Genomic DNA, 27,827 nt, shown 5'->3' with positions numbered 1-27,827 from the left:
GGGGAGTAAAGCCTTAGGTCCTCTCCACCTCCAAGCCTGGCCTTTCGCGCCCAGGCCCCTCCTTATGCCTTTTTTCCCCACTCTCTGCTCTTACCTTCCTGTCATCTGCTTTTCTTCCTCTCTGTGCAGCCCCTTCCTTCAATCCTCATTCTTTTCCTTTCTTCCTCCACACTTCACCTCCCTTTTCCATTCCCACCTCCTTTTCCAGGACATATAAACACACAGTTTTTCAGACAATTCAGCCTTTATTTTTGAAAATAATTCTGTAGCTTAAACTTCCCTCCATGAACTGAGGTCAGGCAAGAAACAAACACACACACGTTGCTCTCCAACCCATCTGCATCCTGATCTGTGCACCCAGGGATGTTTGGGAGAGAAGGGAGGGAGGTTGGGTCGAATGGTCTTGGCTGCTGTACCTCACACTAAGAGGGCCTCCAGAAGCCAGGCTAGCATGAACTGTCGTAGAGCAACAGGGAAAGGACTGGTTTTTGGAAAGGACTGGATGGAGAGGAGGGAGGGGCAGTCTGTTTCTTAGAGGAAGAATGAGGGAGGGGTGCCCCAGCATCCAAGGCTTTCTCCCCACCACAGTGGACGAGCTGAGGGAACGTTCTGCTTTTTCCCTTCACCATTTCATCTTAGAATCATGAACTGCTGGGCTGCATAGAAAGAAGAGCTGAGAGGTCAGAGATGGAGGAGAGGGGAAGAAGAGAAATACAGGCAGGAGGCAGTAAACCCTGACAACCTAACAGCTCTATCCGGACCCTGACGATGATGAAACCCCTTTGGTTAGTCTCATTCCGGCACAGATATATCCCCTTCTCACATAATACAGTCCCCTAACCCTACTCCAATTGGGAGAAAGTGGAGATGGTCGGAGACAGGTACAGGAGGAGGGCTCATACTCTGGCTAGAAGAGCCAGGACAGGAAAAAGAGGCCTGATCAAGAGAACTAAAGTTGCCAACCTCTCCACTGATGCCCTAGGAGAAAACCTGGAATGTGGATGTGGGTGGCCACGATAAGCCCAAGTCCCTCCTACCACACAGTGGTTTCTTGCTTAATAACTCCCCCAACATATCCCAGAAAGAGTCCCTTGATCTGACCCCCTTGAGAATGAGAGAATAACCCTCATCTCATCATCTGTGCACTTGAATGCCACTCGGAAAAAGACAAAAAAAGATAAATGGACCCAAGAGAGAAACACAGAGAGGACGATGAAGCCCAGGGACTGCAGTCCCATCTTAGGCCATGAGATGGCAAGGAGGGGGCCCACGATGGACACGCAGGTGCTGCTAATTCCAGCTAGGATCATAACCATCCCAGGTCTGGGGTGGGGCCAGGTGGACACGGCGGCCCCGGTACAGGAAGCTGACGATGCCCCGGTAGCCAGCCCTGGGGACACCAGACTTGAGGTCATCCATGACTCCCAGGGCCTTGGCAAAGGCCTTGAAGCTGTCCCTGCTCGTGTACTGCACTCGCACCTCCTGCAGCTCGCTCCGCTCACTGGTCCTCACTTTCTCCACCTGCAGCAGGGGAGCACCATAGACACGTGCAAGGAAATCCCTGTCGTAGGTCTCCTGTCGCAAGTACGACAGGTCCAGCTGGGTGAAGGGCACGAAGTGCTGGTTCAGCTTGATAAACTTGAGGTGCTGGTCAAAGAACTGCCCGTGGCTCACACCTTTGCGGCCAAAGGTCATTGTTCTGGAGATTTCGGGCCGCACGCAGGCCCGGCCCTGCCGCTGCTCTGGCCGGCGCATCCAGTCGTCCCAAAAGGCCTTGGGCCACTTGGGCTCCAGCTCAGCCCAGAGCTCAGCCAACAGCAACCAGCCCAGGCCAGGGAAAAAGTCTGTGCGGTAGAGCAGTTCGGGCTTGCTGGAGTCTACCATCTGCTCCTTGCCATTGTCATTCCAGGCAGACACACACCAGAGGGAGGGGTCGGCCCTCAGCAACGGGTAAGTGGCCTGAAAGTACTCGAAGAAGTCTGGAGCCACCTCCAGATCATCCTCTACGACCACGGCTGCTGGGAACTTGAACTCGTGAAAGACCTGGCCGAGTGCCCAGCGGTAGTGCCGAGCAATCTTGTAGTAGCCCTGGAACTTTCGGTGGTCAGGTGGCACTGCAATGGTGCTCAGGTCAGGCTGCCGGATGTGCATGACAGCGCTGCCATAGGAGGCAATAACCTGGGCTGTCTCCTCATGCCCGCAGTCCTGGCTGACAATGATGGGAAAGTGCTCAGCCGAAGGCCGGTAATTCAGCAGCTTGTCCAGGCAGCGCCGAACAGTGCTGCGGTCACAGGCGATGACCAGGATGGGGATTACAGCTGGTGGAGTGGTCACAGGCACTCGTGGCGGGACAGGCGGGGCCACGGTGGGTACCCTCCACCGCTGGCTCCACCTAGCATGGTGCTCCCTGATCTGTTGCAACAGGCCCCGCTGCCGCTCCAACTCCACCTCGGCGTCCTGGGCCAGGCGGATCACCTCGCGGGTGAGGCTGGCGGGGTCATCATCAAGAGCACTGTCTGAGGGTAGCCTGCCAGGCGCTGGGCGTGTCCAAAAGAAGAGGAGCAGCAGGGCGTTCCAGGCCACAAAGAGGATGGCGCCCCACAGCACAAGCCCTGCAGACTGCTTCTTCAGCATCCTGGCCCCCGCAGGGGAGGCGGGAAGGGTAGGGCTCAAGGCTGCCCTCAGCCTGCCTGGCTCACGCCCCCACGGTTCTAGATATGCTTCCTCTGGGCTCCAGGATTAGGAAGCAGCCATGCACCTGAGGAGAGGAGAAAAACAACCATCATCACAAGGCATGAGGCTGCTCTAGAGCAGAAGAGGGGGCAGAAACAGATGAAAAAGTTCAGGACAAGGAAGGCCGGGAGGTTAACTCCAGACCTCTCTCAGAAAAGAGCTACCCATTCCCTAATTCGGAGGGTCAATCTGTATGGAAGAACAGGATTAGGATAGCATGCTCCCCAACTCCAAAATGAGTTTAATGAATCCTCTGAAAAGAAATGTGGGGGTTTTTTTGGGGGGAGTGGGGGAGCAGGATATGTAGAGAATGATGTTGGTGGAAGAGAGGAAGCAAAGGAACCCCACCCACCCCTTCTCTACCTGACAGATTTTGTTTACCATCTTCCATCCAGACCTTAGGAGAGGTTGGGGGGGGGGGGTAAGACCATCTGCCTCCCGTTCCTCAAATCAAACTGCCCAAAGATTACTGATTTTAAAATTCTTAGTATTACACCTCAGGACTAAAGCCAGCACCATACCTAATAAGGAAGCACCAGAGGCATTCACATGAAGGTCAGGGACCAGATCTACATGACTGTTTAACATTCTGTTGGAGGGATCAGCCAATGCAATTCGACTGCAGAATACAATTACAGGCAGAAGTACAAATGTGCTGATGCTATGAGAATATGACTGAAAACTCTACGAGAAACAATGTAAGTCCAACCCAAACAATCAAAACATTGAGTCACGTAGTGGTAGATAAAAATTAATGTGCAAATATCAATAGCCTTCATATCCACAAATAATAACTCACTAAATAAACAACAAATGAGAAAACCTTATTTATAATAGCTATGAAATGATATGCAATGTATGAAATGATACACTATTCAGGAATAAACAAGAAATATGCAAAAACCTACCGGAACTTATAATTCCTGAAAAGACAAAAGATGACTTAAATATCCCTTGTTCTTGGTTAGGACACCTCAGCTTCATCAAAAGTCTCAATAAAAATAGTTTTTGTACAGCTAGTCAAACTGGCACTGAAGTTCAAACAGAACATCTAGGAAAATGATGAAAATGAACAAGCTGTGAAGAGGGACTAGCTCTACCAGATAGACTACACATTACAAAGCGTCTATAATTAAAAGTGTGTGACGCTGATCAGATCAAACCAGTCAATCCTAAAGGAAATCAACCCTGAATAGTCACTGGAAGGACTGGTGCTAAAGCTGAAACGCCAATACTTTTTCCACCTGATGCAAAAAGCCAAGTCACTGGAAAACATCCTTATGCTGGGAAAGCCAGAAGTCAGGAGAAGAAGGGGATGACAGGATGAGATGGTTGGATGGCATCACCAACTCAATGGACATGAGTTTGAGCAAGCTATGGGAGATGGTGAAGGAGAGGGAAGCCTAGCGTGCTGCAGTCCATGGGGGTCGCAAACAGTCGGACACAACTGAGTGAATGAACAGCAACAATGTGGTGCTGATATGTAAACAAACAGATCATTCAAGGAATGGAAATTAAACAGATGCAAAGGAACAGAATTTCAACTACAGAAATAGACTCAAATACATGTAGAAATCTAATGTATGATAAAGAGGATAATTAGAATTACTGGGGCAAAAAAAATGGTCTTATTAATATTGTTATAACAACTATACAGGTATTTGCAAACAAAAATAAGATCTGTATACAAGAATAAATTTCAAGTGGACTAGATATTTAAGCAGAAAACTAAAAACATACAAGTGCTAAAAGAAGATTTATGTCAATCCCTCTATAGCTTAGCATAGGGAAAGGCTTTCTAAGTATGACTTAAAATACAGATGCAGTGATAAATAAAATGTTTTTGCATGGCTAAAAATACCATGTGTGCTCAGTTGCTAAGTTGTGTCTGACTCTTCTCGACCCCGTGGACTGTAGCCCCCCAGGCTCCTCTATCCATGGAATTTTCCAGGCAAGAATACTGGAGAGGGTTGCCACTTCCTTCTCCAAAAACACCATAACCAAGTCAAAAGAAGAATAACAAACTGGAAGAGAATATTTGAAACACACATCACAAATAAAAAGCTAATACCCTAACAGAAAAAGTTCTTAAAAACTGAGGGGAAAAAAAAGCCAAAAATTCCCTGTCTAAAACACTAGCATAACTCACACAAAAAAGTACTAAAATGGCCCATAGATGTATGGAAAGTTGTTCAATTTCACTTATGATAAGAAAAATTCTAATTAAAACTATGCTAATGCCAAAGAATGCTCAAACTACTGCACAATTGCACTCGTCTCACATGCTAGTAAAGTAATGCTCAAAATTCTCCAAGCCAGGCTTCAGCAATATGTGAACCGTGAACTTCCTGATGTTCAAGCTGGTTTTAGAAAAGGCAGAGGAACCAGAGATCAAATTGTCAACATCCGCTGGATCATGGAAAAAGCAAGAGAGTTCCAGAAAAACATCTATTTCTGCTTTATTGACTATGCCAATGCCTTTGACTGTGTGGATCACAATAAACTGTGGAAAATTCTGAAAGAGATGGGAATACCAGACCACCTAACCTGCCTCTTGAGAAATCTGTATGCAGGTCAGGAAGCAACAGTTAGAAATAGACATGGAACAACAGACTGGTTCCAAATAGGAAAAGGAGTACGTCAAGGCTGTATATTGTCACCCTGCTTATTTAACTTCTATGCAGAATACATCACGAGAAATGCTGGACTGGAAGAAACACAAGCTGGAATCAAGATTGCCAGGAGAAATATCAATAACCTCAGATATGCAGATGACACCACCCTTACGGCAGAAAGTGAAGAGGAACTAAAAAGCCTCTTGATGAAAGTGAAAGTGGAGAGTGAAAAAGTTGGCTTAAAGCTCAACATTCAAAAAACGAAGATCATGGCATCTGGTCTCATCACCTCATGGGAAATAGATGAGGAAACAGTGGAAACATTATCAGACTTTATTTTTTCGGGCTCCAAAATCACTGCAGATGGTGATTGCAGCCATGAAATTAAAAGACGCTTACTCCTTGGAAGAAAAGTTATGACCAACCTAGATAGTATATTCAAAAGCAGAGACATTACTTTGCTGACTAAGGTCCGCCCAGTCAAGGCTATGGTTTTTCTAGTAGTCATGTATGGATGTGAGAGTTGGACTGTGAAGACACTGAGCGCCGAAGAATTGATGCTTTTGAACTGTGGTGTTGGAGAAGACTCTTGAGAGTCCCTTGGACTGCAAGGAGGTCCAACAAGTCCATTCTGAAGGAGATCAGCCCTGGGATTTCTTTGGAAGGAATGATGCTGAAGCTGAAACTCCAGTACTTTGGCCACCTCATGTGAAGAGTTGACTCATTGGAAAAGACTCTGATGCTGGGAGGGATTGGGGGCAGGAGGAGAAGGGGACGACAGAGGATGAGATGGCTGGATGGCATCACCGACTCGATGGACATGAATCTGAGTGAACTCTGGGAGTTGGTGATGGACAGGGAGGCCTGGCGTGCTGCGATTCATGGGGTCGCAAAGAGTCGGACACAACTGAGCAACTGAACTGAACTGAACTGAACTGAACTCAAGGTAACATTTCTCACCCATCACACTAGCAAAAATAAAAAATTTGTCCGATTCTCATAATAGAATCAGCTTAAGAATAGAAGTTCTAATTTTGATGATTTCTAATTTTCAGGGTTTTTTTTTTAATGAATCGTGTTTTTAGTGTTGTATTTAAGAAATCTTTGTTAAAGTCACAGAGATTTTTTTCCCTATGTTTTCTTTTTTATGTTTTACAGTTTTAAGTTTTACATTTACATTTATGATTCATTTTGAATTAGTTTTCCTATATGGTGTGACATAAAGAACTGAAGCCCTTTTAGAGTACTCTGGCAGTTTGTCAAAATGCTAAACAGAGATACCATGTGATCCAGTAAGTCCACTCCTACATATACATCCAAGAGAAATGAAAACAAGTATCTATACAAAAAGCAATATAGAATGTTTGAGGGAGCTTTCTTCATAAGTGCCAAAAAGTGGAAACAACCCAAACACCCATCAGCACTGGAATACTGTGGCTTATCCATGGAATGGAATAATATTCAGCAATTAAAATGAAACATAAAAAATAAATAAAATGAATGAAACAAACTACTGATACATACAACACATAGACAAATCTCAAGATAATGCTGCAACATATGAAGGAATACATACAGATCAGTGTCTGCCTGGCAGTGAGACCATCAGGGGAGGTGTTTCAAAGGGACACTAGGAAAATTCATGGGGGTGATAGTTTCAGGCTGAATACAGATGAACAAACTTCTGAAAATGCACACTTCACATACCTAAGGCCTACTGTATATCATTCATACCTCAATAAAACTTTTAAAAAAGATATTATTACATCAAATGACAAAATTAGAATACAGACAGTAGATCAAAATATCAGTGTTGACTAAGTGATAACCACACTGTGGTTATATAAAAGAATATCCCAATGCTTATATAATATATGATGAAGTAATTAGGTATAGAGAGCCATGGTAGATGCAACTTCTCAAATGGTTCAGAACAAAAATATCAAGTATAAATATGAGGAGAAAATGGAGCAAAATGTTAATAGGCAGATCTGAGTAAAGGGAATAGGAGAATCTTTACACCGTTTTTATTCTTGCAACTTTTTAAATTTTGAAGTTATTTTCAAATAAAATCAAACAGGGACATAGCCCACAGCGCTGACTAGCTTCGTCCAATATGGCCCCAGCTGGACACATCAGAAGAACTGGGGACGATCTATTTGTCCTGAACTCTTCAACCACTCTACGGTCTGCCATGACACGACGTGCTCTCTGCCAGGCTCTGGGAAGGGACTGGGACACACAGCCAACAAGAAAAAGGCATGGTCCTGCCAGGCCCCTCACTCTACCACACCCTTCAATGCCAGGACAGCTGCCATTCTGGACCATGCAACTTTCACCCTGGCATTCCTGCCTCTGGGCTCAACACTCCACACCCCAAGTTGCAGGTCTGCACTGCTCTGCCAGCTACCCTCTGCCTCAGAGCCCAGTTCACTAAGCTAACCAAAATCTCGGGTCCCAGATTTCATCTCTGTGCTCGTGGGCTCTCAAGCAGGCTGATCCAGTATCCAATCAAAGGGCTGATCTTTAAGAGTCTCTAGAGCGAATGGATCCTGTCCCTCCTCTGAGACCCCTCCAGCCCCTGCCAGCATCACCACCTCCTTATCTTCCTTCCAGAAACCATCCACACTCACAGCGCCATAGCACCAGTCTTCTTAGAAGCCTCTGTTTCATTTTGTCATTAAATTTCCATTTTATCAGTGCTCATTCACCAATCAGGGTTTCCCAGAAAAGAAACACGCAAAGATTCCCAGTTTTTCCTCCTTCCGCCTGAGGATGTGGTCAATGTTGGAATCCCTAACCCTCCATGTCCTGCCTCCCAACTGACTGGATAGGAAAAGACTTCAGAAAAAAAAAAAAAAGGAAAAGACTTCAGGCAGAAGGATAGGGGAAAGAAAAGAGAAATTGAACTCCATCAGCTCAAGTGTTGGTTTCAGGCTGGAGGAACAAGCCTGTCTCAGACTCATCAATGAGCCACCTCAGGCCAAGAGGCTCTCAGAATGGTGGCAAAACCCCAGGGACCATATAGTCTCCATCCTCACTCTTTTCCGGATATTAGAACTAGGCGGCCCACACCCACTACATGGAGGCCTAGAAGACCTCCCCACCACCCTTCTAAGCCAGGCAGATCAAAGCAATCTTCTCAGCCCCTCAGCAGATTGTATCCTTCGCAAGTCTATAAACCTTGTGAATGGCTCGACAGCCCATAGCAAATAGCTGCCCCACGCCACCAGGCCTCCAACTTAGCACTCAGGGCTTTGTTCTCCACTCCACAACCCTTTCCTCTAAATTCTCAAACAGAACTTGCTTCTCTTGCCATCTGAGTACAGGACATAACTATTCCCAGGCCCACCCGTTTTCCACACAGACTCTCCCACAGTCCCAGTGCCATTTCCTACTACTTCTCCCCTTATTCTCCAGAGCATGATCCTCTACTCTGTCTAGAAGTTAGTGGTGTGTGAATACACAAACACACACACTCTCCAGCAAATGGCTGTGCCCATGGGATGAGACAGTCCAGCTTTTGGCCAACAGAGCCCATGCACTCATCCAGGAAGCGCTGCTGCTCTAAGTCCTACCGTTTGGAGGGTATGGCAGTAATAAGAGCAAGTCAAACAGCCCAGGGCAATGCTTGGGCATCACCCTGAGTTTTTTCACATTGCTGAGACTCAACTTTCTCGCCTCTAAGTTGGAAATGGTGGTAGAATACCTCACTGGGTTGCTCTGAGGATTGGGTGAGATAATTCTCAGTAAGTGTTTAGAACAGTGCCTGGCATATGACAAGTAAGTGCCAGCCCATCACTTGTCTGTCTCCTCTCTTGGTGGTTCCCGCCTCTGCACCACTCTACTAGATTCCTTCCAGGGTCCAAGCCCCCAAGCCTGCCTTTGCATGTGCCCGTATGCCTGATCTGTTCTTCCCTCTCCTTCACCTAGTGGGTTCTGACTCACATCTCGCCGGACACCTTCCCAGATACCGTCGGCCCATGTGAGGTCCACCTCCCCTTCCCAACCATCAGCACCAGCACAACCCTGTGCTCAGTATCTGTCAAATCCTCTCAGCTACATGCTACTTGAGGTGGACCAGCTCCCCCAGTGCTGCCAAGCTGCTACGCTAGGATCCTCAACGTTCAAGAGATACACCTGTAACAAAAAAGTGACTTTCATGTGTATGTCACACACCTACAATCACTTAACTGTAATTCCCAAGTCCAGAAAGTGTTGAAAAACAGAAGTTTTCCACACTTGTTTGGCATAACCTCATTTGGAGAAATCTAATCTAATGTGAGGCTACTTATAGCCATTATATATCCCATTCATATATTTTGCTACAGAAATAAACATGCTGGACTAGAGTATGCTGCTCCAGATCTCGGACTATATCATAAATGTACCAGGTCATCTTTTTTAATCCCAAAATTTCTGAATTCTGAAACATATCCAGCCCCAAGAATTTCAGAATTATTAGAGTGGAAGAGAGAGTTTATTCTTTTACTGCCATCATCCCATTTCAAGACCTCAAACCCTTTAACCTGACTGGGTTTCTCAGCCGGTTCACCTATCACTAACTTTGCTTCCCTTTAAGCAACCTTCCCAATAGCAACAGAGCATACTTCTTAAAGTACACACCTGGTCACAACACTCACCTGCCTTAAAAACCATACTGCCACTACCCACAGAATAAAATTCAAAATCATTATTATGACACACAGGGCCTTCACAACAAACTGACTCAAACATCCCTTTCAATCTCACTTCCAACCACTAACTCCATGAACTGCATACTCTGGCCTCAACAAGCTACTTACCTCCCCCAGTAAGTACACTTTATACACTGTTGTCTCTGCTCTGGCTGGTCCTGCATGCTGAAATCATCTAAAGCCCCGTTGACAAGCACTATACCTCCTAAGAACCCAGTTTGGGTGAGTACTTCTTTAACATCCAGGCAGACTCAGGCTTCCCACAACTATACTTCCACCATACTCTCTCCACACCTCCTGCCTTCCCGCTCCACACTGTAATAGAATCTGTGGCTGTACTTAACTGACTCCTTAGAAGAAAAGGCTCTATGACCTCTAAACCTATTACAGTGCTTGGCACATGTATGAAGTTCAAGTAGTTAGATGGAGGACATTATTAACTAAACTGGGGAGAAAGACCAAATTAGAAGCCTAACAATGAAGGATTACATTTTTCAAAGTTGATTACAAAACATCCCATTCTACATGCTCTTCTTACAAAGTGACAATGACATGCCTCCGTCCAGAGCTGGGGAGAGGGGGCGGGCAGGGATAGCAGGTGGGATCAATGTTCCCTCTCTCTGAGCTGTGACTACAGAGGAAGTGATGATTATGTGACTTCTTAAGACTAGTTCATGAAAGTCAACACAGTTTCTACTTGATGCTCCTTGATGCCTATTGTTGGAACCCAGCCACTAAGGTAAGAGGAACCCCAACCACATGGACTAGATACCTTCCAAGTATTCTGGCTGACAGCCACAGCTAAGGTCAGCTGACAGTCAGCAACAGATAGGAGACATGAGAGGAAGCCTTCCAGATGATTCCAGCCCCAGCCACATCTAACTGCAACTACACGAAAGACCAGAAGCAAAATGACATAGCTGAGACGGGAATAAAATGATTCAGCTGTTTTAAGCCACTAGGTTTTAGGGTGATTTGTTATGTAGCAATGAGTATCTGAAACGATGAGTGAAGCAGAATCTTCAAGTAGCCTTGATACAAAGGGCAAGTGTTCCTTCTGCCATCTGTACACAAGAGTCCAAATTTTGAGGTCCTGCCCCTATACATACTCCATTATATATTTACTGATGAATAATAAAAAATACCTAATGGCTTAAAACAAGAGCAATCATTTCTTCTCTGTTGGTTTCTACGAGTAAGGAATTTGGACACTGGGGCAGAAAGGAGATGACCTGCCTCTGCACCATGATGTCTGCGACTTCAGCTAGAAGACTCCTCTAACGGCTTAGTTTCTCATATGTCAGCAGGTTGCTGTTGGCGTTGGCGGAGATGTCAGCTGGAGTCACCTCCATGTGGCCTCTCTGCATGGTGTGGACTTCCTCTGAGCATGAGGCTGAACTCCAAACAGTGACTGTCTGAAGAAAGAGCGCGAGTAAAAGTGCATCCTTTCCATGACCCAACCTTGCATCACTTCTGACTCATTCACTGGTCAGGGGTATCATGAGTCCTGCCTACATTCAAGGGAAATAGAAACGCAGCCACCACAGCCAGGTGGCAGGAGGGCAGTGTCCTATGGTAACAACTGGAGAATGGGATGTTTAAGGTTGTGGCCGTTGGGGAAAATACAATCGGACACACCTTCCTTTTCTAAAATAGAACAGTCCTTAACCTTGACCTGAATACCTGATGTTCTGTTATCAATGACATTTGCCTACAAAGCACAAACTCAAACTTTGTTTTGCCAGAGTTTTCACTGCTCCTTCAGGGAAGTGACATAGCTGGTCCATACCACCAAGTACAAAGACCAAGTACACTGTGGTGGGAATGAGGAATGAGCCTTTTTAGTGAATAAGACCCTCAATCAAAACCCAGAAGGCTCTGGGCAGGTCCCACCAACTCCTGTAAGTCTCAGTTTTTTCTTCTGAAGAACTGCCTCGGAGCTGTAAGAACCCTTTCTAACACCCTGATTCCTATAGTATTCTCTAGCCAGTCCTCTCTCTATGGCAAAAAAAAAAAAAAAAAAATTAAAAAAGGTGTTTTTTAAACAGCAAGAGAACACCAGATAGTCAAAAGTGAGCAAAAATGGAGAAGTCTTATTTATTTTTTAGAAAGTATGGAAATGAATGTTGACAGACCTTCCTTTCTATCTCTGTCTTGCTTAGCATGTTAAAAAGCACTGCCTAAAAAAACCCAAGAAAGTATAAACACTCCAGAGATAATGGAGACTTAATTGAATTATTTTTGGTTCATTATTAGACCTCCTCTAATAATATATCCTCCTGTATCTTGTACCAGACTCCATAATTTCAAAAGGATGGAAGAACTGAAAGGGAGTCAGAGAAGATACACTAAATAATTCAAGGACTTAAGAGAATGAGACCTAGAGAGAAGGGATACAGGTTATTCGTCCTGGAAAAGGCTAACGGGATATATGATGCTAGTGCAGCAAAAAAGCACAAAGCCTTGGGAAACCAAGTAACCCTGAGCAGTCGCTTGTGCCTTCGTTCCTGCATTTGTACAGGGAGAGGCTTGATGCGGATCATCTCCAAGGTCTCTGGGATCTGATGACAAAAAGAACAGTACTAACTTCCTCAATGTCCCAAACAGGAAATGAGTTTAACCTGTCACATCCGCCACTGAGGTTAAACACACTACATTGCTTTCTAATCTGAGAAAAGGACCTGGTGGGGAATCCAAGAGAGCTCAATAGTCTCGGAATAGAGGCAGACGCGGGGTGGGGCGGAGGGTGTAAGCATCTAACAGAAAAGGCTACATGGTCTGAAACGACAGAAGAGAAAGCTGGACAATCTTAGCCAGTTGATGTTCGTACAGCAGAGACTAATTAAATACATCACAGGGGCAAATGCTAACCAAGGTAGAGCCTTTTACTCCGCGGCTCACTGTCCTCAGGAAACACAGACTAGCTGGCCCCAGCCCTTCTGCTCGGGAGTTTGTAAGATGGGGGCCCTGCACGCCTCAGGGCCCCCTACTTCACACACATTAGCAAACAGGAGCAAATTTTCTTGACAATTTACTTATTTCCACATTGAGTCAATTCTTCCTCCGAGCTGTTGAGAAAGAACCCCTAATAACTTTTGGAAAGGACTCTGGGGTGGAGTCTGAGGAAAAGCCATCTCGGATTCCTCTCCCCAACCCTCTCCAGCAACATCAGCTCCTCCAAGCCCCGCACCCAAGTCCGCCCGGAGGATGAATTTCACAACCGGCCCCCTCCTCGCGGAGCCCGCCCTCTCTCCAACAGCTGGAGGCCCGGGATTCCGCAAACGGAACGCAAGAGTTCCACTTCCCGGCTCAGGAGGGGCGCGCGGCCATGACCCCGGGTGGCCCGGGCCAATTTCCTCTTGCTGGGGCTCTCAGGCACCGAGGCTGTCGCGGGACACAGAGGGATTGGAAAGCGGCAGCCTCTCAAGTCGGGACCCGAGTCCCGAAGCGCCCTCTCCCCTCCGGCGGGGCCTCCTTCAGTCAGACCTCAATCCCCTTCCGGGAACAAACCCCAGAACTGACGGATGCCGGCGTTCCCTGGCTCCCACTTACCAGGTCCTTCCAACTTCCCGGCCCTGAACTTGGCCCGCCCCGAAGCGTGGGGAGCGAGCCGGGTGTCCCGGCGCGTTCAAGGAGCTGGCGCGGCTGCCGGCGCCTTCCGCCCGGCCGGCCCTTCTCTCAGCGCGCCGGGCCCGGATAGCCGGGCGGGCAACGTGGCCCTTCCCCGGGGAGGGCGGGGCGGGGCGGGCCGAGGGGCGGAGCTGTCTGCCCTAACTCGCCCAGGGCCCCTACTCCCCAGGTCGTCTCCAACGCCCGATCTCTCAAAACGACTCGAGGTCTGGACACCCCAAGTTTTCCGGGGCCCCCAACTTCGGGAGATGTAGTGGAGATAACTGTTACTATTGGGCCCTTCGCTGCTCACAATCGCAACTCCACGGGTCAATACCCATCAAACCAATTAGGCTTAATCCACTCCAGTCCAGACTTCTCGCGTCTCCCCGCCCAGCCCCAGCCACAGTGCAGAATCTCGTGGAGCTTAGGGGAACAGCCCTGCCAGAGGTAGGCCGAGCAGCTTACCTCAGTAGTGCGTTTACCAAACCCAAAGCCAAGAATCTGGGGGCCTGCTCCCCCAGCCGCTGGCTTCCGGGAGGGAGGAGTCCAGGGCATCACAGAGGCTGCAGCTTACAGGGAAGTGAGAACAAGAACGCCAGGGAGGAAACACTTGCAGTCAAAATCGAGAAAGAGCCACCCTTGCTTTTGTTTTTTCTTTCCGGGTAGATAATGCTGTTAGTTCGAAGTAAAAGAGAAGAAACAGACAGACCTTTCCCTAGGGGAGAACCATTAGACCCAAAGAGGAAATGAAGGCCTCAAGCAGGCTTTGGGGTAGACCCGTGAAAGGGGGTAGGGGGAACCCTGGCAAAGCCTAGATATCTGTATCTGACCCTAAGAAGTGAAGGTGGGACGCTAAGAACTACCGGTTACTCAGGCAGATAACTTTCCTGAGAAGGACTGGGCCCAGAGCCAGCACTACCATGTGACCAGGACACACTGTTCTGGCACCAGCACCTGCCCCCATCCACTTCCCTCCCCTGTGTTTCAGAGCACAGAGCAGTCTGGAACTTCGTGGTGTGTGGTTACTGACATCACTCACTAACTTGTTTCTAAGTGAAACTAGGAATTGTGTGGCGGTTTAAAGAAACAAAGGCAGGACATGACCTAAAATTCCCTGCATGGGGGTAAGGAGCTAAAACAAAATTGCAGTGGCCTTTACATGCACCTGCAGTGGCCTTCACATGCACCTACAACCTACCCCACCCCCAGCCTCTCCTTTAACCCTAGCAGCTCTGCAGAATATACACTGTCATCTCACTCTACAGATGTAGTAGAGTCTGAGGCTCAAGCTAAGTCCCAATTTGCTGAAGGTCACAAGACCTAATGAGGGTCATGGCTAGGTTTTAGACCCAGGCAGTCCTACTTCCAAGATGGCACTCATTCCCTCTTCTCATGCAGCCTTGAGTGTTTGAGATAGCTGTGTGTCCAGCATGACAAGCACATAGTGGGGCAGCAGGGAAATCCTGCAGTTGGAGCCTGGTCCTAAAGGAGAAGAGTGAAAGAAGAGCTGACACCTCAGTGACGCTGGACTCTGTGTGTCTGTGTCCAGGGTCTCTAGTTTAGTTGATTGTGTGGACTGTGGCAAGAGATGGGAGTCCACACTTACGGGCCAGTCAGCAGCCAATGTTTCTGTATCTCTGCCCTCTCTCTAAGCTTTTCCTCATGAGGGGGACATGGGATTATTACATACTAATACTCCATGTCAAAGCAAGAGGGAAAACCATAGTTTCCTAAAACTGGGAAAAGTTGGGAAACACTGTGGATCCAAGATATCAGAAGCTAAGATCACTGTCCCAGGACAAAGGCCAGAGTAGAGTGCTGAAAGGTGAGGAAACCAATTAGCCCAGAATATGTCAGATTCCCATCTCTATCAATCATCCTCCTCTATCTAAGGCTGTTCAGTGGGAAAGAGGAAAGATAACTGTGTACCAAAACTCACGCCCCATCACTATAACCCTCTGTTTAAATTTCAAGGCTCACAGAAGATCTAAGAGTAGAAATTCCCTGACTGTCCCAAAACAAAGGACCTGGTTAGAGAGGCAGGATGAGCTGAATTCTTGGATGGAAGCAAAAGAAAACATTTGTTCTGAGAGGCAAGAAGCCAGGGTGATGAGTGCCAAATTGACCTGGGAAGAGGCCCTGGGCTCCTGATGGATATTTCATGGAGAAGGGTTATAGGGGAAGAAGGGCAGAAACAAGGAGCCAAGTGCCTGAATTCTGGGGACGAAACTGGGATTGGATTCTGTGAAAATGGAAGAATAGGAAGTTCTGGTCCTAGCCACTACTCCCCAAAAAAGAGAGGATAGACAAGAAGGAAGTGAAACTTGTCTCAGGAAACTGCCCTCCCATAAACAATGCCCAAGATATCCTGAGTTTTTGTATAATTTGCAAAGAATTCATGCTCTGAACATAAGACAGATCTTAGCTTGAAACCATAAGTAGAAATAAAAGCAAAGTTTTAAATCAATGATGTATCTATTTTTCCCCTCTTACTTCTTCCCAATACCTCTACTCCCCTCGACAACACAGAAACTCAGCTCACCAAAATCAAAGAAAAGAGAAAAGATTAACACAATAATCACTGAGCAATGTCTATTAAATGGAACTTTTGATTAGTCACCTACAATTCCTTTTGGAAAAAAGGGTATAAATAAATTTAGTTACAACATACACGCAACATGTGGTTTATTGGTCCTGGCTAAGTGGCTGAACACCCAGTGAGTGCTATGCCCTGGCATCATGGTGCCCCTTTGAGAAGGCTGATGGCTGTGTCAAGAGGACTGTCTTGTCAAAGGGTCAGGCTGAGGGAAGGACTACTGCTTTTGCTGGAAACAATAGGGGAGAGGAATTTTGGCTCACTCTAAGAAGGAAACATCTTACCAGAGAGGCTGTCTGACAGGGCCCTCGAGTTCTCCTCCCTGGAGGTTTGCAGCAGAATCAAGACGGCCCTTGTCAGGTCAGATACTATAGAAGCAGCACAGAACTGGGCAGGCGATCACAGCATCTGCCACCGCACACTTAGGCAAGCCCTGCCTGCTCAGGGCTTCTGTAGCTTCCCCTCACGCATCAAACTGGGAGAATAATCCCTGCTCTGTTCTCCTCACAACAATGTGGTGACGAAAAGCTGACACAACACAACAGCCTGGACACTTCACATAATGTAAGCACTGTACAAATACAGCACGACTCTGTGGTACTTCAAGTGCTTCGAAGCACTCACAGGCCTCCTAGGCAGGATGAGGGCCTGGGGCCACATATCCCTGAGGGATCACTGTGATCCCAGTGTCTAAGCAAAGAATAGCACCAGGAATTTGGTGGGCAAAGCTAGGGGAGGTGACAGACCCACCCTATAGTAGAAGCCCGGCCTCAAACGAGCTATCTCAGGCATTAGACTAGAGAAGAAATATCTAGGGCCAGGAAGCCACCTAGGTCTGCCTGCCCAGCCCTCAGGCCACTGGGGGCCTCACAGACTCCTATGGAAAAGAAGGAAGGGAGAAAGAAAGAAACCAAGTCATAAATACACGCTTTTCAGCTTGCAAATGCCCACTGAATATGAGGCCTAGGTGTTACACAGCTAGTGAGAGGCAAAGAGATGCTAGAAGCCAAGCTTCCTACCCTTTGCCCAGTCTGCTGTATCCTGTCTATCAAAATTTCCATCACCTCTCCTTTCTGCTGTTGTTGTCACTCAGAAAATCAGGCATCTTGGGATAGGTAAATTGGAATTCAAGGAAGGAACGGAAGGCAAGAAGGTAAGATGAACAGCTTCTGCTTTATATGGGAATAGAGCCTGCAAAAATATAGAAGGCTAAACAATGGCAGTCTGAAAAACACTGTCACTTCAAAGAGCAGGACAGATGACCAGGATATGGCATAGAAAGGAATGGCCCAGAGCTCACTCCAAGAAATGGAGCTCCATCTACTAACAGACACTTGGTCCTTGAGACTTACACTTCTCTCCACCTCTCTTTGGTCTGCTACCCCAAAGAGGCACACATGCCTAGCTGACTGGAGAGCTCTGAGAGCCAACAAGGTATCTGGCAGAATCCCTCAATCTGAGCTCTCTTTGAACCCATGCACCTTTGCCACCACTTCATGATAGGAGGTACTGGCTAGTAGCAAAGGGATGAGACAAATTCAGGACAGACTTTTAATTAAGCACAAATAAGACTTTTGCCAGAACACTAATTCAATAAATGAACAGAAGTCCTAATTCAGTTTTTCTCTATGCAACTATACAAGCATATCAAGCAATAACAATGTCACTCTGCTATATGTACATGGCCCTGGATGAAAAATCTAGATTCTGAACCTATCATTTCATTTGTTCCTTGCAAACAACCTGTGAGGGACTTGGAAAGTTAGTTGTCCCCATTTTGCAAGTGAAGAGAACATGGCATAGCTTAACTGACATATCTAGTGGTTGTACACTAAGAAAGGCAGAGTTAGGACACAAATCCTGATTCCCAAACCTATGTTCTGTTCCTCTGCTCTTACAGTGAGGTTTCACAGCCTACATTTCCTTAAAGGGGAAGGAGGAGAGGCAACTTAGGAGGTATTCCAGACCATCTGCTACCTGCCCCCACCCAAGGCAGCTCTGTTTAATTAGCTCTCCAAAACACAGCAGTCTGCCTCAGCCTGGATAATCCATTCCAGAGTTGTATTTAGCCCAAACTGACTTGGAATCCTACTACCCCAGTGGGGAAAAAGCCCTGACAAGTAATCTAATACAACCTCCCTTCAGAGGCCTAAAGTCTTTTTATGTTCTCCTTGGTCTAACCTCACCACTGCCATTGCTCACAACTCCTTTCAAGGTACTCTATCTGGGTAAGGAGCTACTGGGAACAAGCCTGCACCCTGAGAGGAAAGGAGAGGTGAAGTTTCCTGTGTACCCATCAGGGTAAGAGTTCTCATCAGGGCATTTTCTGAATGGTAGTGTCCCCGGACTCGCCCCACTCAATACTATCTGCACAGGAGCAGCAAGACACCAAGTGGGAAATGAGACAGGAACCTTACCTTTCTTCTCTCAGCTGCTCCCCTGAAGATCATCAAACCCCCATTCAGTACTCCATTTCCAAAACTGAGAATCCCAGATCAGAAACACCGAAGTGCAGCTTCTCTCCTTTGGTCCAGGTCCAAAGTCCATGGCTGAGTGGACTCTGAGTGGGAGGAGTCTGGGGGGGAAGGAGTATGTCCAGGTCCCTCCCCCCCCCTGCAGGCTTCAGTGTTCCTCCCAGAGGTCTATTACATCCCTTCATTCAGCTGGTTTATTAAGCCCAGAGTCTGTGATAGGCAGATCCCAGGTACTATCCCATCTCCTGTTCAGGGAAGGAAAGTCATCCACTGTGAGGGCTGGAGAGTCCGTCTTCTGTTGAAGCTCATGAGAGGAAACAGGCCTTAGAACCGGCATGGCCCAGGAAGCTGATTTCTGTGTTAACCTGAAGAATATTTAAACATCATGACACTCTCTAATCTATTATACACCCAAAGGAATCCCTAATACCTCTTACCTAAATGAGATTATCATCAAAAACTCTTCCTTAAACACTCGACAAGGTTATTCAAAGTACCTACCTCACTCACATATTCCACCCCAAAACAGTCACCTCAACAATATGTATACAAATACGACTCAGGGTAAAGGAAAGACAGCACCTAAAACCACTGCTGTGTGGAGACTGACTTCTAAGAAATACAGAAAAGAACATTCTCCTCCTGTTCTCTTGTTTGTGCCACACACTAATCGCCCTACATCTCCCAAGCTTCTTAGGGTGTGCAGTGTTTTAATCGGCCAACTCTCCCAGTCTGAATTAAATCCATACCAGACCTAGATGCTGGCACCTTCTACAAGCATTCTTTGCCCCCTTCCCTTCACTGGCAGCCCCCCCTTCCAAAATTGTGCCAAAGATGTAATTCCCAATCTTCGTCAAACTCCTTCCTGGGGCGACTCCCGAGAGCACTTTCCTGAAATGCTAGAGGCCCGAACAACCAACAGCCCCAGTGATGTTCCAATTTTTTCAATCCAGTGGCCCACCCCGGCCGCCCCCTCCCTTCTAAGTTTATTCCTACACATACACACACAGACACACACAGACACACACACACACACACACACACACAGACACACACACGCACGCGCCTTTCCTTCCTGTATGGGCGTGGCGTCCACAAGAACGCCCCCCCACCCAGCCAAGAATTTGACTCCTCCCACCCTTCTCCCCGGAACCCCTTGCTCTGTGTTCACTGGGAAAGAGGGTAACAACGCGACCCCCTCTAGACTCTGACCCCCGCACCCCTCTGCGGCCCAGACGACCCTCGCCCTATCTGCGCTAGTTTTTACCTGGGTCCCGCCCACCCAGACTCGGCAGGTATCCGCAGCCCACCCCTGGTCGGACTCCAGGCCCCAGGCCGGGTCCCCACTACCGGCCCAGGCCCCACCCCCTCGACCCCCGGCGCCCGGCCCTCCCCTCGCACTCCTTTCCCCCTCCCACCATCTACCACAGCCACTTCCGTCCGTCCTCCGGAAGTGGGTCCGCGGCAAGTGCCACCTCCCGTCATCCCGCCTTATCTCCCCCTGCCTATCACCACCGCCACCAAGGGAGCACGGAACGTGACTCTGCAGGACTTGAGGTTGTTTTGCAGTTACTATTCACAGAACTGCAGACGAGGTGTGGGCAGGACAGAGTGCGGGTGACAAAAGACATGGGGACAAGAGTAACGGCTGTGCAAGAAGGGGGCGGGGCAGAGTGTGGCGGAAGCCGGAGCTAGGGTCACGTCGAGCCTCGCGGGAAGAAGAGCGCATGCGCATGACACCTCGGCCAGGTGGTGAAGTTTGGTGCTTGGACAGCCTGGCCAGGCTGGACTTGGGCGGGAAGGGGGCGGAGCGAGAGCCCGGAAGTGAGGGCGGAGTCGGCCGGGGCAGTCTTGCCCGGTCCCCTCGGTTTTACTGTCGCAGCAACCTGCCTCTTTGGGGTTCTGAAGAAGGCTTAAGCTGGCCCACTCTCTGGATTCGAGTCCTGGTGAGAAGCAATTCTGGAAGCACCAAGGCCTGTGTTCACCCGTTCTTGCGCTGAGAGCTCTGTAGCAGTACTAGAAGAAAGCTGCTTTGTTTATTGCTTACTTTTCTCGCTGCATCTCTAACGGAGGCAGGACCTTCCTTGGGTCTGAAAAGAGACTACTCATACAGTAAGCTCTCCTACCCCCAGGACGACTGTTTTACACGTATTGCGCGGAGCCCTTGTCAAGTATCAGTGTTAGTACGCGCAAGTCTGGACCATGGTTACCGTTCCCTGAGCAGCACAGAAGTCTTGCAGAGGTTGAAGTGATAAGGGCTGATCGCGAACCTTCCAGTCTGTGACACTAACCTGTGTTGCCACTATCTTATGCAAACAGTCTTCTCTTGAACCTTTCCACACCTTCAAACATTACACTTCCAGTTTCCAAAATTGCCCTGGTTGATTTTTTTCCAAATGTATTGGTCAGACCTGTTCTTGACTTAAAACTGCATGCAAAAGGAGCTACTACTAATTTTTGTTCATATGTCGTCTACTTAATGACATGTTCTAAAATTTTGCCAGGGCTGTGGATGACTTTGCAACCGTTGTTTTTTTCCCCTTTTATTGAAAACTGGAACTTAGTCTGTAGTCTTATGGAATATCTTCTTTGATACTGAGCTGCTAAAATCCTTTGAATTTTCACATGTGATGAGAGTACTAGGAGGCTCTTTTGTTATAATATTTGACCTTTGACCTTAGTTCTTGCCACAGGGCCACAAAAACCCTTGGCATTTCCTGGGTGATAGGAATGTCATTTGTTCTAATGAGCAACTTTGGGCTCCTAGACAGCTTCTGAATGGGAGCTGATCATTGGAAAGATCAAGCCACGATTAGAAAGTTGGAATTTTTTAGCATCTCCCTCCTGCGTCTTTCTTTGTGGGAAGGCTTCCCTGTGGCTCAGCTGGTAAAGAATCCACCTGCAATGCCGGAGACCTGGATTTGATTCCCTGGAGAAGGGAAAGGCTACCCACTCCAGTATTCTGGCATGGAGAATTCCATGAACTATGTAGTCCATGGGGTTACAAAGAGTCAGACGTTACTGAGCGACTTTGACTTCACTCCCATGCCACCCCCTACGCTTGCCATTGTATTGAGATGAGAGAAGGGTTGAAAATGAAGCTAATGATAAATCATGCTGAGATGATGAAGCATCCTTTAAAATTCCAACAAAATGGGGTTCAGAGAGCTTCCAGATTGGTGAACACATCCACACACTGGGAGGGTGCCACACCCTCAACTCAGGAAGACTGAAGCTTCTGTGCTTGGGACCTGCCCCCCCATGCCTTTCCCCCACCCCTATATCCCCCACCCCAGGCCTCGACCTCTGTATATCATCTGGCATTCATCTATATCCTTTGATAAACTAATAAACATAGGTAAGTGTTTCCCAGAGTTCTGTGAGTTGTTCTAGCAAATTACTGAATCCTCTGGGTATGAGGTCACAGGAACCTCCAGGTAGAACAGAAGTTAGGAGTAACTTGGTGACTTACTACTTGTAATTGGCATCTGAAGCAGAGTCAGTCTCATTGTACTGGTCCGTAACCTGTGTTATCTGATGTTATTTCAGATTGTGTCAGAATTGAGTTAAATTGTAGGACAACCAGCTGGTATCCCAGAGGACTGCTTGGTGGGAGAAAACGCCCATGCGTTTGGTGTCAGAGGTAAAGTATTCTGTATGAGTAGTAATGAAGACATGTAGGAAGAAGACTGGGTTTTTTAGTACATCCGTTAATCTGACTTGCTGTTAACATCAGACTGAATCCAGTAGGAACTGCTGCTAATTTTAGGCAATCATATGTCATCCATTTAATGACATGTTCTAGAATCTTGCCAAGATTATGGAAAGATTTACAGCCTCTGTTCCCCACCCCACCCCACCACCCTTTTGAAAATTGTAACCTAGGTTCCAGTTTCCTGGAATATCTTCTACCCACACAATTTCTCCAGAATATTAGCAGTGACCAAGTTGCCTATTTACAGTACTGGGAATGTAATAGTTACTAGGTCAGGAGTCTTGAAATGATTTTTTTATTTGGAAAGATGTTATAATATTAGAAACAGTCTTAAGAGAAAATTTATATTGCTGTCACCCTCACATAATACAGTTCTACAAATAACTTCCTGATACTTTCACAACCCCAAATTTACTCCACTCAGCTGGCTTTCTCATTGGAAATAATGGTAACGCCAACTTCATTTGTTCAGGCCATAATGCTGAGAGCCATCCTCATACTCCTCTCGTACATCCCTTGTCAGTCTGTCTGAAAATCCTCTTGGCTCTATCTTCAAACCGTGTCTCAGGTTCAATACCTCAGTATTCTCACAGCCACCTTCATCCCACACCTGGACAACCCGGTCCCTCTGTCCTTACTTCCCTCCTCCAGTAGCCTGTTCTTCACACAGCAGTCAGAGTGATCCTGGCATTTTTCTGTTTAAAACCCCACAGTGTATCCCCGGTTCAATTGGAATAAAAAGCCAGTCCTTTCAGTAGACTACAGAGCTCGATAGCAACTGGCCTGCTTACTCCTAACAGGCTTTGCTCACTCTGTCTCAGCCACACTACCTTCACTGCTATTCCTTGAGGAATATTTCTAGTGCAAAAGCTCTAGCTGTTCTCTCTGCTTATCAGTTCATCAGGCAGTTCAGTCGCTCAGTCATGTCCGATTCTTTGCAACCCCACGGACTGCAGCATGCCAGGCTTCACTATTCATCACCAACTCCCGGAGCTTGCTCAAACTCATGTCGATCAAGTCAGTGATGCCATCCAACCATTTCATCCTCTGTCAGCCACTTCTCCTCTTGCCTTTGAATTTTCCCAGCATCAGGGTCTTTTCCAATGAGTCAGTTCTTTGAATCAGGTGGCCAAAGCATTGGAGCTTCAGCATCAGCCCTTCCAATGAATGTTCAGGTCTGATTTCCTTTAAGATTGACTGATTTGATCTCCCTGTAGTCCAAGGGACTTGCAAGAATCTTCTCTAACACCACAGTTCAAAAGCATGAATTCTTCAGCACTCAGCTTTCTTTATGGTTCAATTCTCACATCCATGCATGACTACTGGAAAAATCATAGTTTTGACTAGACAGACCATTGTTGGCAAAGTAATGTCTCTGCTTTTTAATATGCTGTCTATGTTTGACATAGCTTTTCTTCCAAGGGGGAAGTGTCTTTTAATTTCATGGCTGCACTCACCATCTGCAGTGATTTTAGAGCCCAAGAAAATAAAGTCTATCACTGTTTTCCATTGTTTCCCCATCTATTTGCCATGAAGTGATGGAACTGGATGCCATGATCTTTGTTTTTTTTAATGTTGAGTTTTAAGCCAGGTTTTTCACTCTCCTCTCACTTTCATCAAGAGATTCTTCAGTTCCTCTTCACTTTCTGCCATAAGGGTGGTATCATCTGCATATCTGAGGTTATTGATATTTCTCCCGGCAGTCTTGATTCCTGCTTGTGCTTCATCCAGCCCAGCATTTTGCATGATGTACTCTGCATGGAAGTTAAATAAGCAGGGTGACAATAGACAGCCTTGACATACTCCTTTCCCAATTTGGAACCAGTCTGTTGTTCCATGTCCAGTTCTAACTGTTGCTTCTTGACCTGCATACAGATTTCTCAGGAGGCAGGTAAGGTGGTCGGGTATTCCCATCTCTTGAAGAATTTTCCACAGTTTGTTGTGATCCACACAGTTAAAGGCTTTGGTGTAGTCAGTAAAGCAGAAGTAAATGTTATTCTGGAACTCTTGCTTTTTATATGAGCCAACAGATGTTGCAGTTTGATCTCTCTGCTTATAAAGCTCGTATTCTGGATATTTTCATTACTCTCAAATATTTCCTCAAATGTCGCCTTCTCAGTGAGGCCTTCTCTGACCAACCTATTTAAACCGTGGCCCTTACCACAGCATTGCCAGTATCCCTTTGTTGTTCAGTCGCTCAATCGTGTCTGACTCTTTGCAGCCCATCAGCTGCAGCCTGTCAGGCTTCCCTGTCCTTCACCATCTCCCGGAGCTTGCTCAAACTCATGTCCATTGAGTCAGTGATGCCATCCAACCATTGCATCCTTTGTCGTCCCCTTCTCCTCCTGCTTTCAATCTTTCCCAGCATCAAGGTCTTTTCTTGGCTCTTTGAATCAGGTGGCCAAAATATTGGAGCTTCAGCTTCAACATCAGTCCATCCAAATGAATATTCAGAATTGATTTCCTTTAGGATTGACTGATTTGATCTCCTTGCAGTCCAAGGGATTCTTAAGAGTCTTCTTCCAACACTACAGTTACTCTCCCTTACTCTGCTCCATTTTTTCAGTAGCACTTATCCACTCCTTCCATATTTATTATGCTTTACTACTTCCTGTCTGCCTCTGCCTGCTTGAATGTCAGTTCCCTGAGGGGAGGCATGTTTGGCTGTTTGGTTCCTTGCTATTTCCCAAGAGCCTGGAACAAGGATGTGCTCAGCACTTAGTAGGTGCTCAGCAAACATTGTGAAATGAATGAATGAATGAACTTGAACAATTATTTTCATGATGGAGTGTTGTTATTTAGGCCTTTCTTACCTGCAGATACATGAACATAGTGGTAAGCATACTATGCATATTTTGTATATGATATTTTTGTCATCATACCACACATACTATCATGTATCTAAATATTTTCAAAATTACAACCACTTTTTCTTTTTAAATGTACTTAAACTTTTTGCATGCTTGTTATTGTTTTTCAGACAATAGACTTGTTCAAAGGAAAAGTTAATTATTTCCCACCTCCACGTACCTTATCCTGCTGAAAGGAACCACTTTCAAATTTAGTGGATATCTTTCCAAATAATTTCTCTCTACATACATACAGATATGTAACATGTACAGATTTCACAGTTCAAAGACAGGTATGTAACTTTGTTTTCTGTAACACAGGCCAGTTTCTGTTTTAGGCCTCATTCACTCTGATAGCAGAAAAACTAAGTGTAGTTAACTCAGAATAAATGTTCACACTTCATGATTTGCTTATGTATTAATGATCAGTTAATTCAGGCTTAATCTGCCTGCACTGTGGGAGACCTGGGTTTGATCCCTGGATTGGAAAGATCCCCTGGAGGAGGGCGTGGCAACCCACTCCAGTATTCTTGCCTGGAAAATCCCCATGGACAGAGGAGCTTGGCAGGCTACAGTCCATGGGGTTGCAAAGAATCAGACCCAACTAAGTGACTAAACACAACACAGCATGGTTTAATTCTAGTGAACTTGTTCTTTTCTCCTTTCACTTTTATATAATTACCAAGTTTTTTTAAGTTATTATAAAAGTATATATTCATTACAGAAAAATTTTGTTGTTGTTCAGCTGCTAACAACAGCTGTCAGACTCTTGGAGACCCTGTTAACTGCAGCACGCCAGGCTTCTCTGTCCTTCACTATCTCCCTGAATTTGCTCGAACTAATGTCCATTGAGTCAGTGATGCCATCTCCTCTGTTGCCTCCTTCTCTTGTCCTCAGCTTTTCCCAGCATCAAGGTCTTCCCCAGTGAGTCAGCTCTTCGCATCTGCTGGTCAAAGTACTGGAGCTTCAGTTTCAGCATCAGTCCTTCAGTGAACAGTCACTGTTGATTTCCTTTAGGATGGACTAGTTTGATCTCTTTGCAGTCCAAGGGACTCTCAAGAGTCTTCTCCAACACCACAGTTCAAAAGCGTCACTTCTCTGGTGTTGAACCATCCTTATGGTCCAACTCTCACATCTGTGCATGAGTCCTAGAAAAACCATAGTTTTGACTATAAGGATTTTTGTCGACCAAGCGATTCTCCGCTTTTTAATACACTGTCTAGGTTTGTTATAGCTATTTTTCCAAGGAGTAAGCATCTTAAAATAGTAAATCACAAATAAGCAAAATAAAAACCATAGGTAAAGCCAGCAGGCAGAAATAATCAATTTGTTCTGTTCATATATATGCATATTTGAGTTCATATTATAATTAGCTTTTATTGCTTTATGTATTGCAAACATTTTTTCATGTCAGAAAATGTACTTCTATGGTATTTTTAATGACTGTGTGGTCTCCCATTGTATAAATATACCATAATTATTTTACCTGATTTTGTACATTTGGTTTGTTTCCAGCTTTTCATTTTTGTGGAATTATTTGTAGATGAATCTCTGTGCACATCCCTAATTATTTCCTCAGGATAAAACCCCTGGAACAGTTGTTAAAAGGTTGTGCTCAATGTTTAAGGCTTTTGGTGATGATGTCAGCAGACCTACCAAATGGTGTCACTGCTTTCACTCCAGCAGGCAGAAGGATCCTTTTCTTCACATTGTGCCAACACCATCTTAAGTCTTCCACATTACCTTGTTTTTCGATGTTTTCTTGAATATTTTCACAAGTAAATTTTTTCCAAAATATATTTTTCAGATGATAATTATTTGGGATTCATTTTAGAAACTAGATACTCTTATAATTTAATGGACTCCTCATCTTATCAAGTATTCTTTGTATTGATTTTAGTCCAAAGCCCTATAGGTACAAAAGTCAGTTTGTATATTTGCTATTTGTGACATGTTCTTTTATTCTGGAATATATTTTAAAACTCTGACCCATAAGGAAATGGCCATATTCATTTTCTCCTCTTATCTTATTTTACCTCTTAGCAACTTGGAAGACACTGGACTATGCACCTCTTCTTCCAACACTATTCCCCTTTAATTCCCTTGCCACCACACTCTCCTGGGTGCCCTCCTCCCTCTCTGACTACTCCTCAACCTTCCTAACCAGCTTCTTCCTCTCGCTTTTATTCTGTACCCAACACTTTGTGTTTACATAATGCTGTTACCGAACTCAGGTCTGGATCCTCGTTGTCCAAAAATTGTTACTCGAGAAAAAGTAAAGTTGCTTTTAATCAGAGTGCCGGCAATCTGAGGAGACGGTGAATTCATTTTCCCTGCAAAGCTATCTCTGAAGATTCTGCTCGGCCATGATAGTTTGTAAAGGGGAAAAAAGGAAATAATATCAGTTAATCATTGAAATGGGGGCACAGAGTTGTTGCAGTTCCCGATATAAAGAAAGCTGAGAGCCAAAGAATTGATGCTTTTGAACTGTGGTGTTAGAGAAGACTCTTGAGAGTCCCTTGGACTGCAAGGAGAT

At 46.0% G+C, this 27,827-nt stretch overlaps 1 protein-coding gene and 1 long non-coding RNA gene across 4 annotated transcripts; one reads left to right on the top strand and one right to left on the bottom strand.

The window, feature by feature from the left end:
• Positions 226–20,078, bottom strand: MGAT1 (mannosyl (alpha-1,3-)-glycoprotein beta-1,2-N-acetylglucosaminyltransferase). 2 transcript variants are annotated; one of them, XM_018050556.1, is made up of 3 exons: positions 19,995–20,078; positions 18,671–19,092; positions 226–2,758 (listed from the first exon to the last, which is right to left on the bottom strand). In XM_018050556.1, exon 3 carries the CDS (start codon positions 2,632–2,634, stop codon positions 1,291–1,293), a length of 1,344 nt encoding a protein of 447 aa, XP_017906045.1. In that variant the 5' UTR covers positions 2,635–2,758; positions 18,671–19,092; positions 19,995–20,078; the 3' UTR covers positions 226–1,290. The 2 variants fall into 2 exon arrangements, with proteins under 2 accessions (XP_017906045.1, XP_017906046.1); XM_018050557.1 differs by lacking the exons at positions 18,671–19,092; positions 19,995–20,078 and adding an exon at positions 13,598–13,756.
• Positions 20,132–26,215, top strand: LOC102170224. 2 transcript variants are annotated; one of them, XR_001295889.2, is made up of 4 exons: positions 20,132–20,839; positions 22,277–22,370; positions 25,423–25,584; positions 26,189–26,215. It is a non-coding gene; the product is annotated as an uncharacterized LOC102170224 (long non-coding RNA). The 2 variants fall into 2 exon arrangements; XR_001295888.2 differs by lacking the exon at positions 26,189–26,215 and having other exon boundaries at positions 20,163–20,839; positions 25,423–25,797.

Source organism: Capra hircus, chromosome 7, assembly GCF_001704415.2.
Source record: "Capra hircus breed San Clemente chromosome 7, ASM170441v1, whole genome shotgun sequence".
Lineage (NCBI taxonomy): Eukaryota > Metazoa > Chordata > Mammalia > Artiodactyla > Bovidae > Capra > Capra hircus.
This window is presented reverse-complemented; position numbering and strand designations above follow the sequence as displayed.

Excerpts from the sequence above, each read along its gene's own strand:
- MGAT1 (XM_018050556.1), bottom strand. The coding sequence starts at position 2,634 with ATGCTGAAGAAGCAGTCTGCAGGGCTTGTGCTGTGGGGCGCCATCCTC.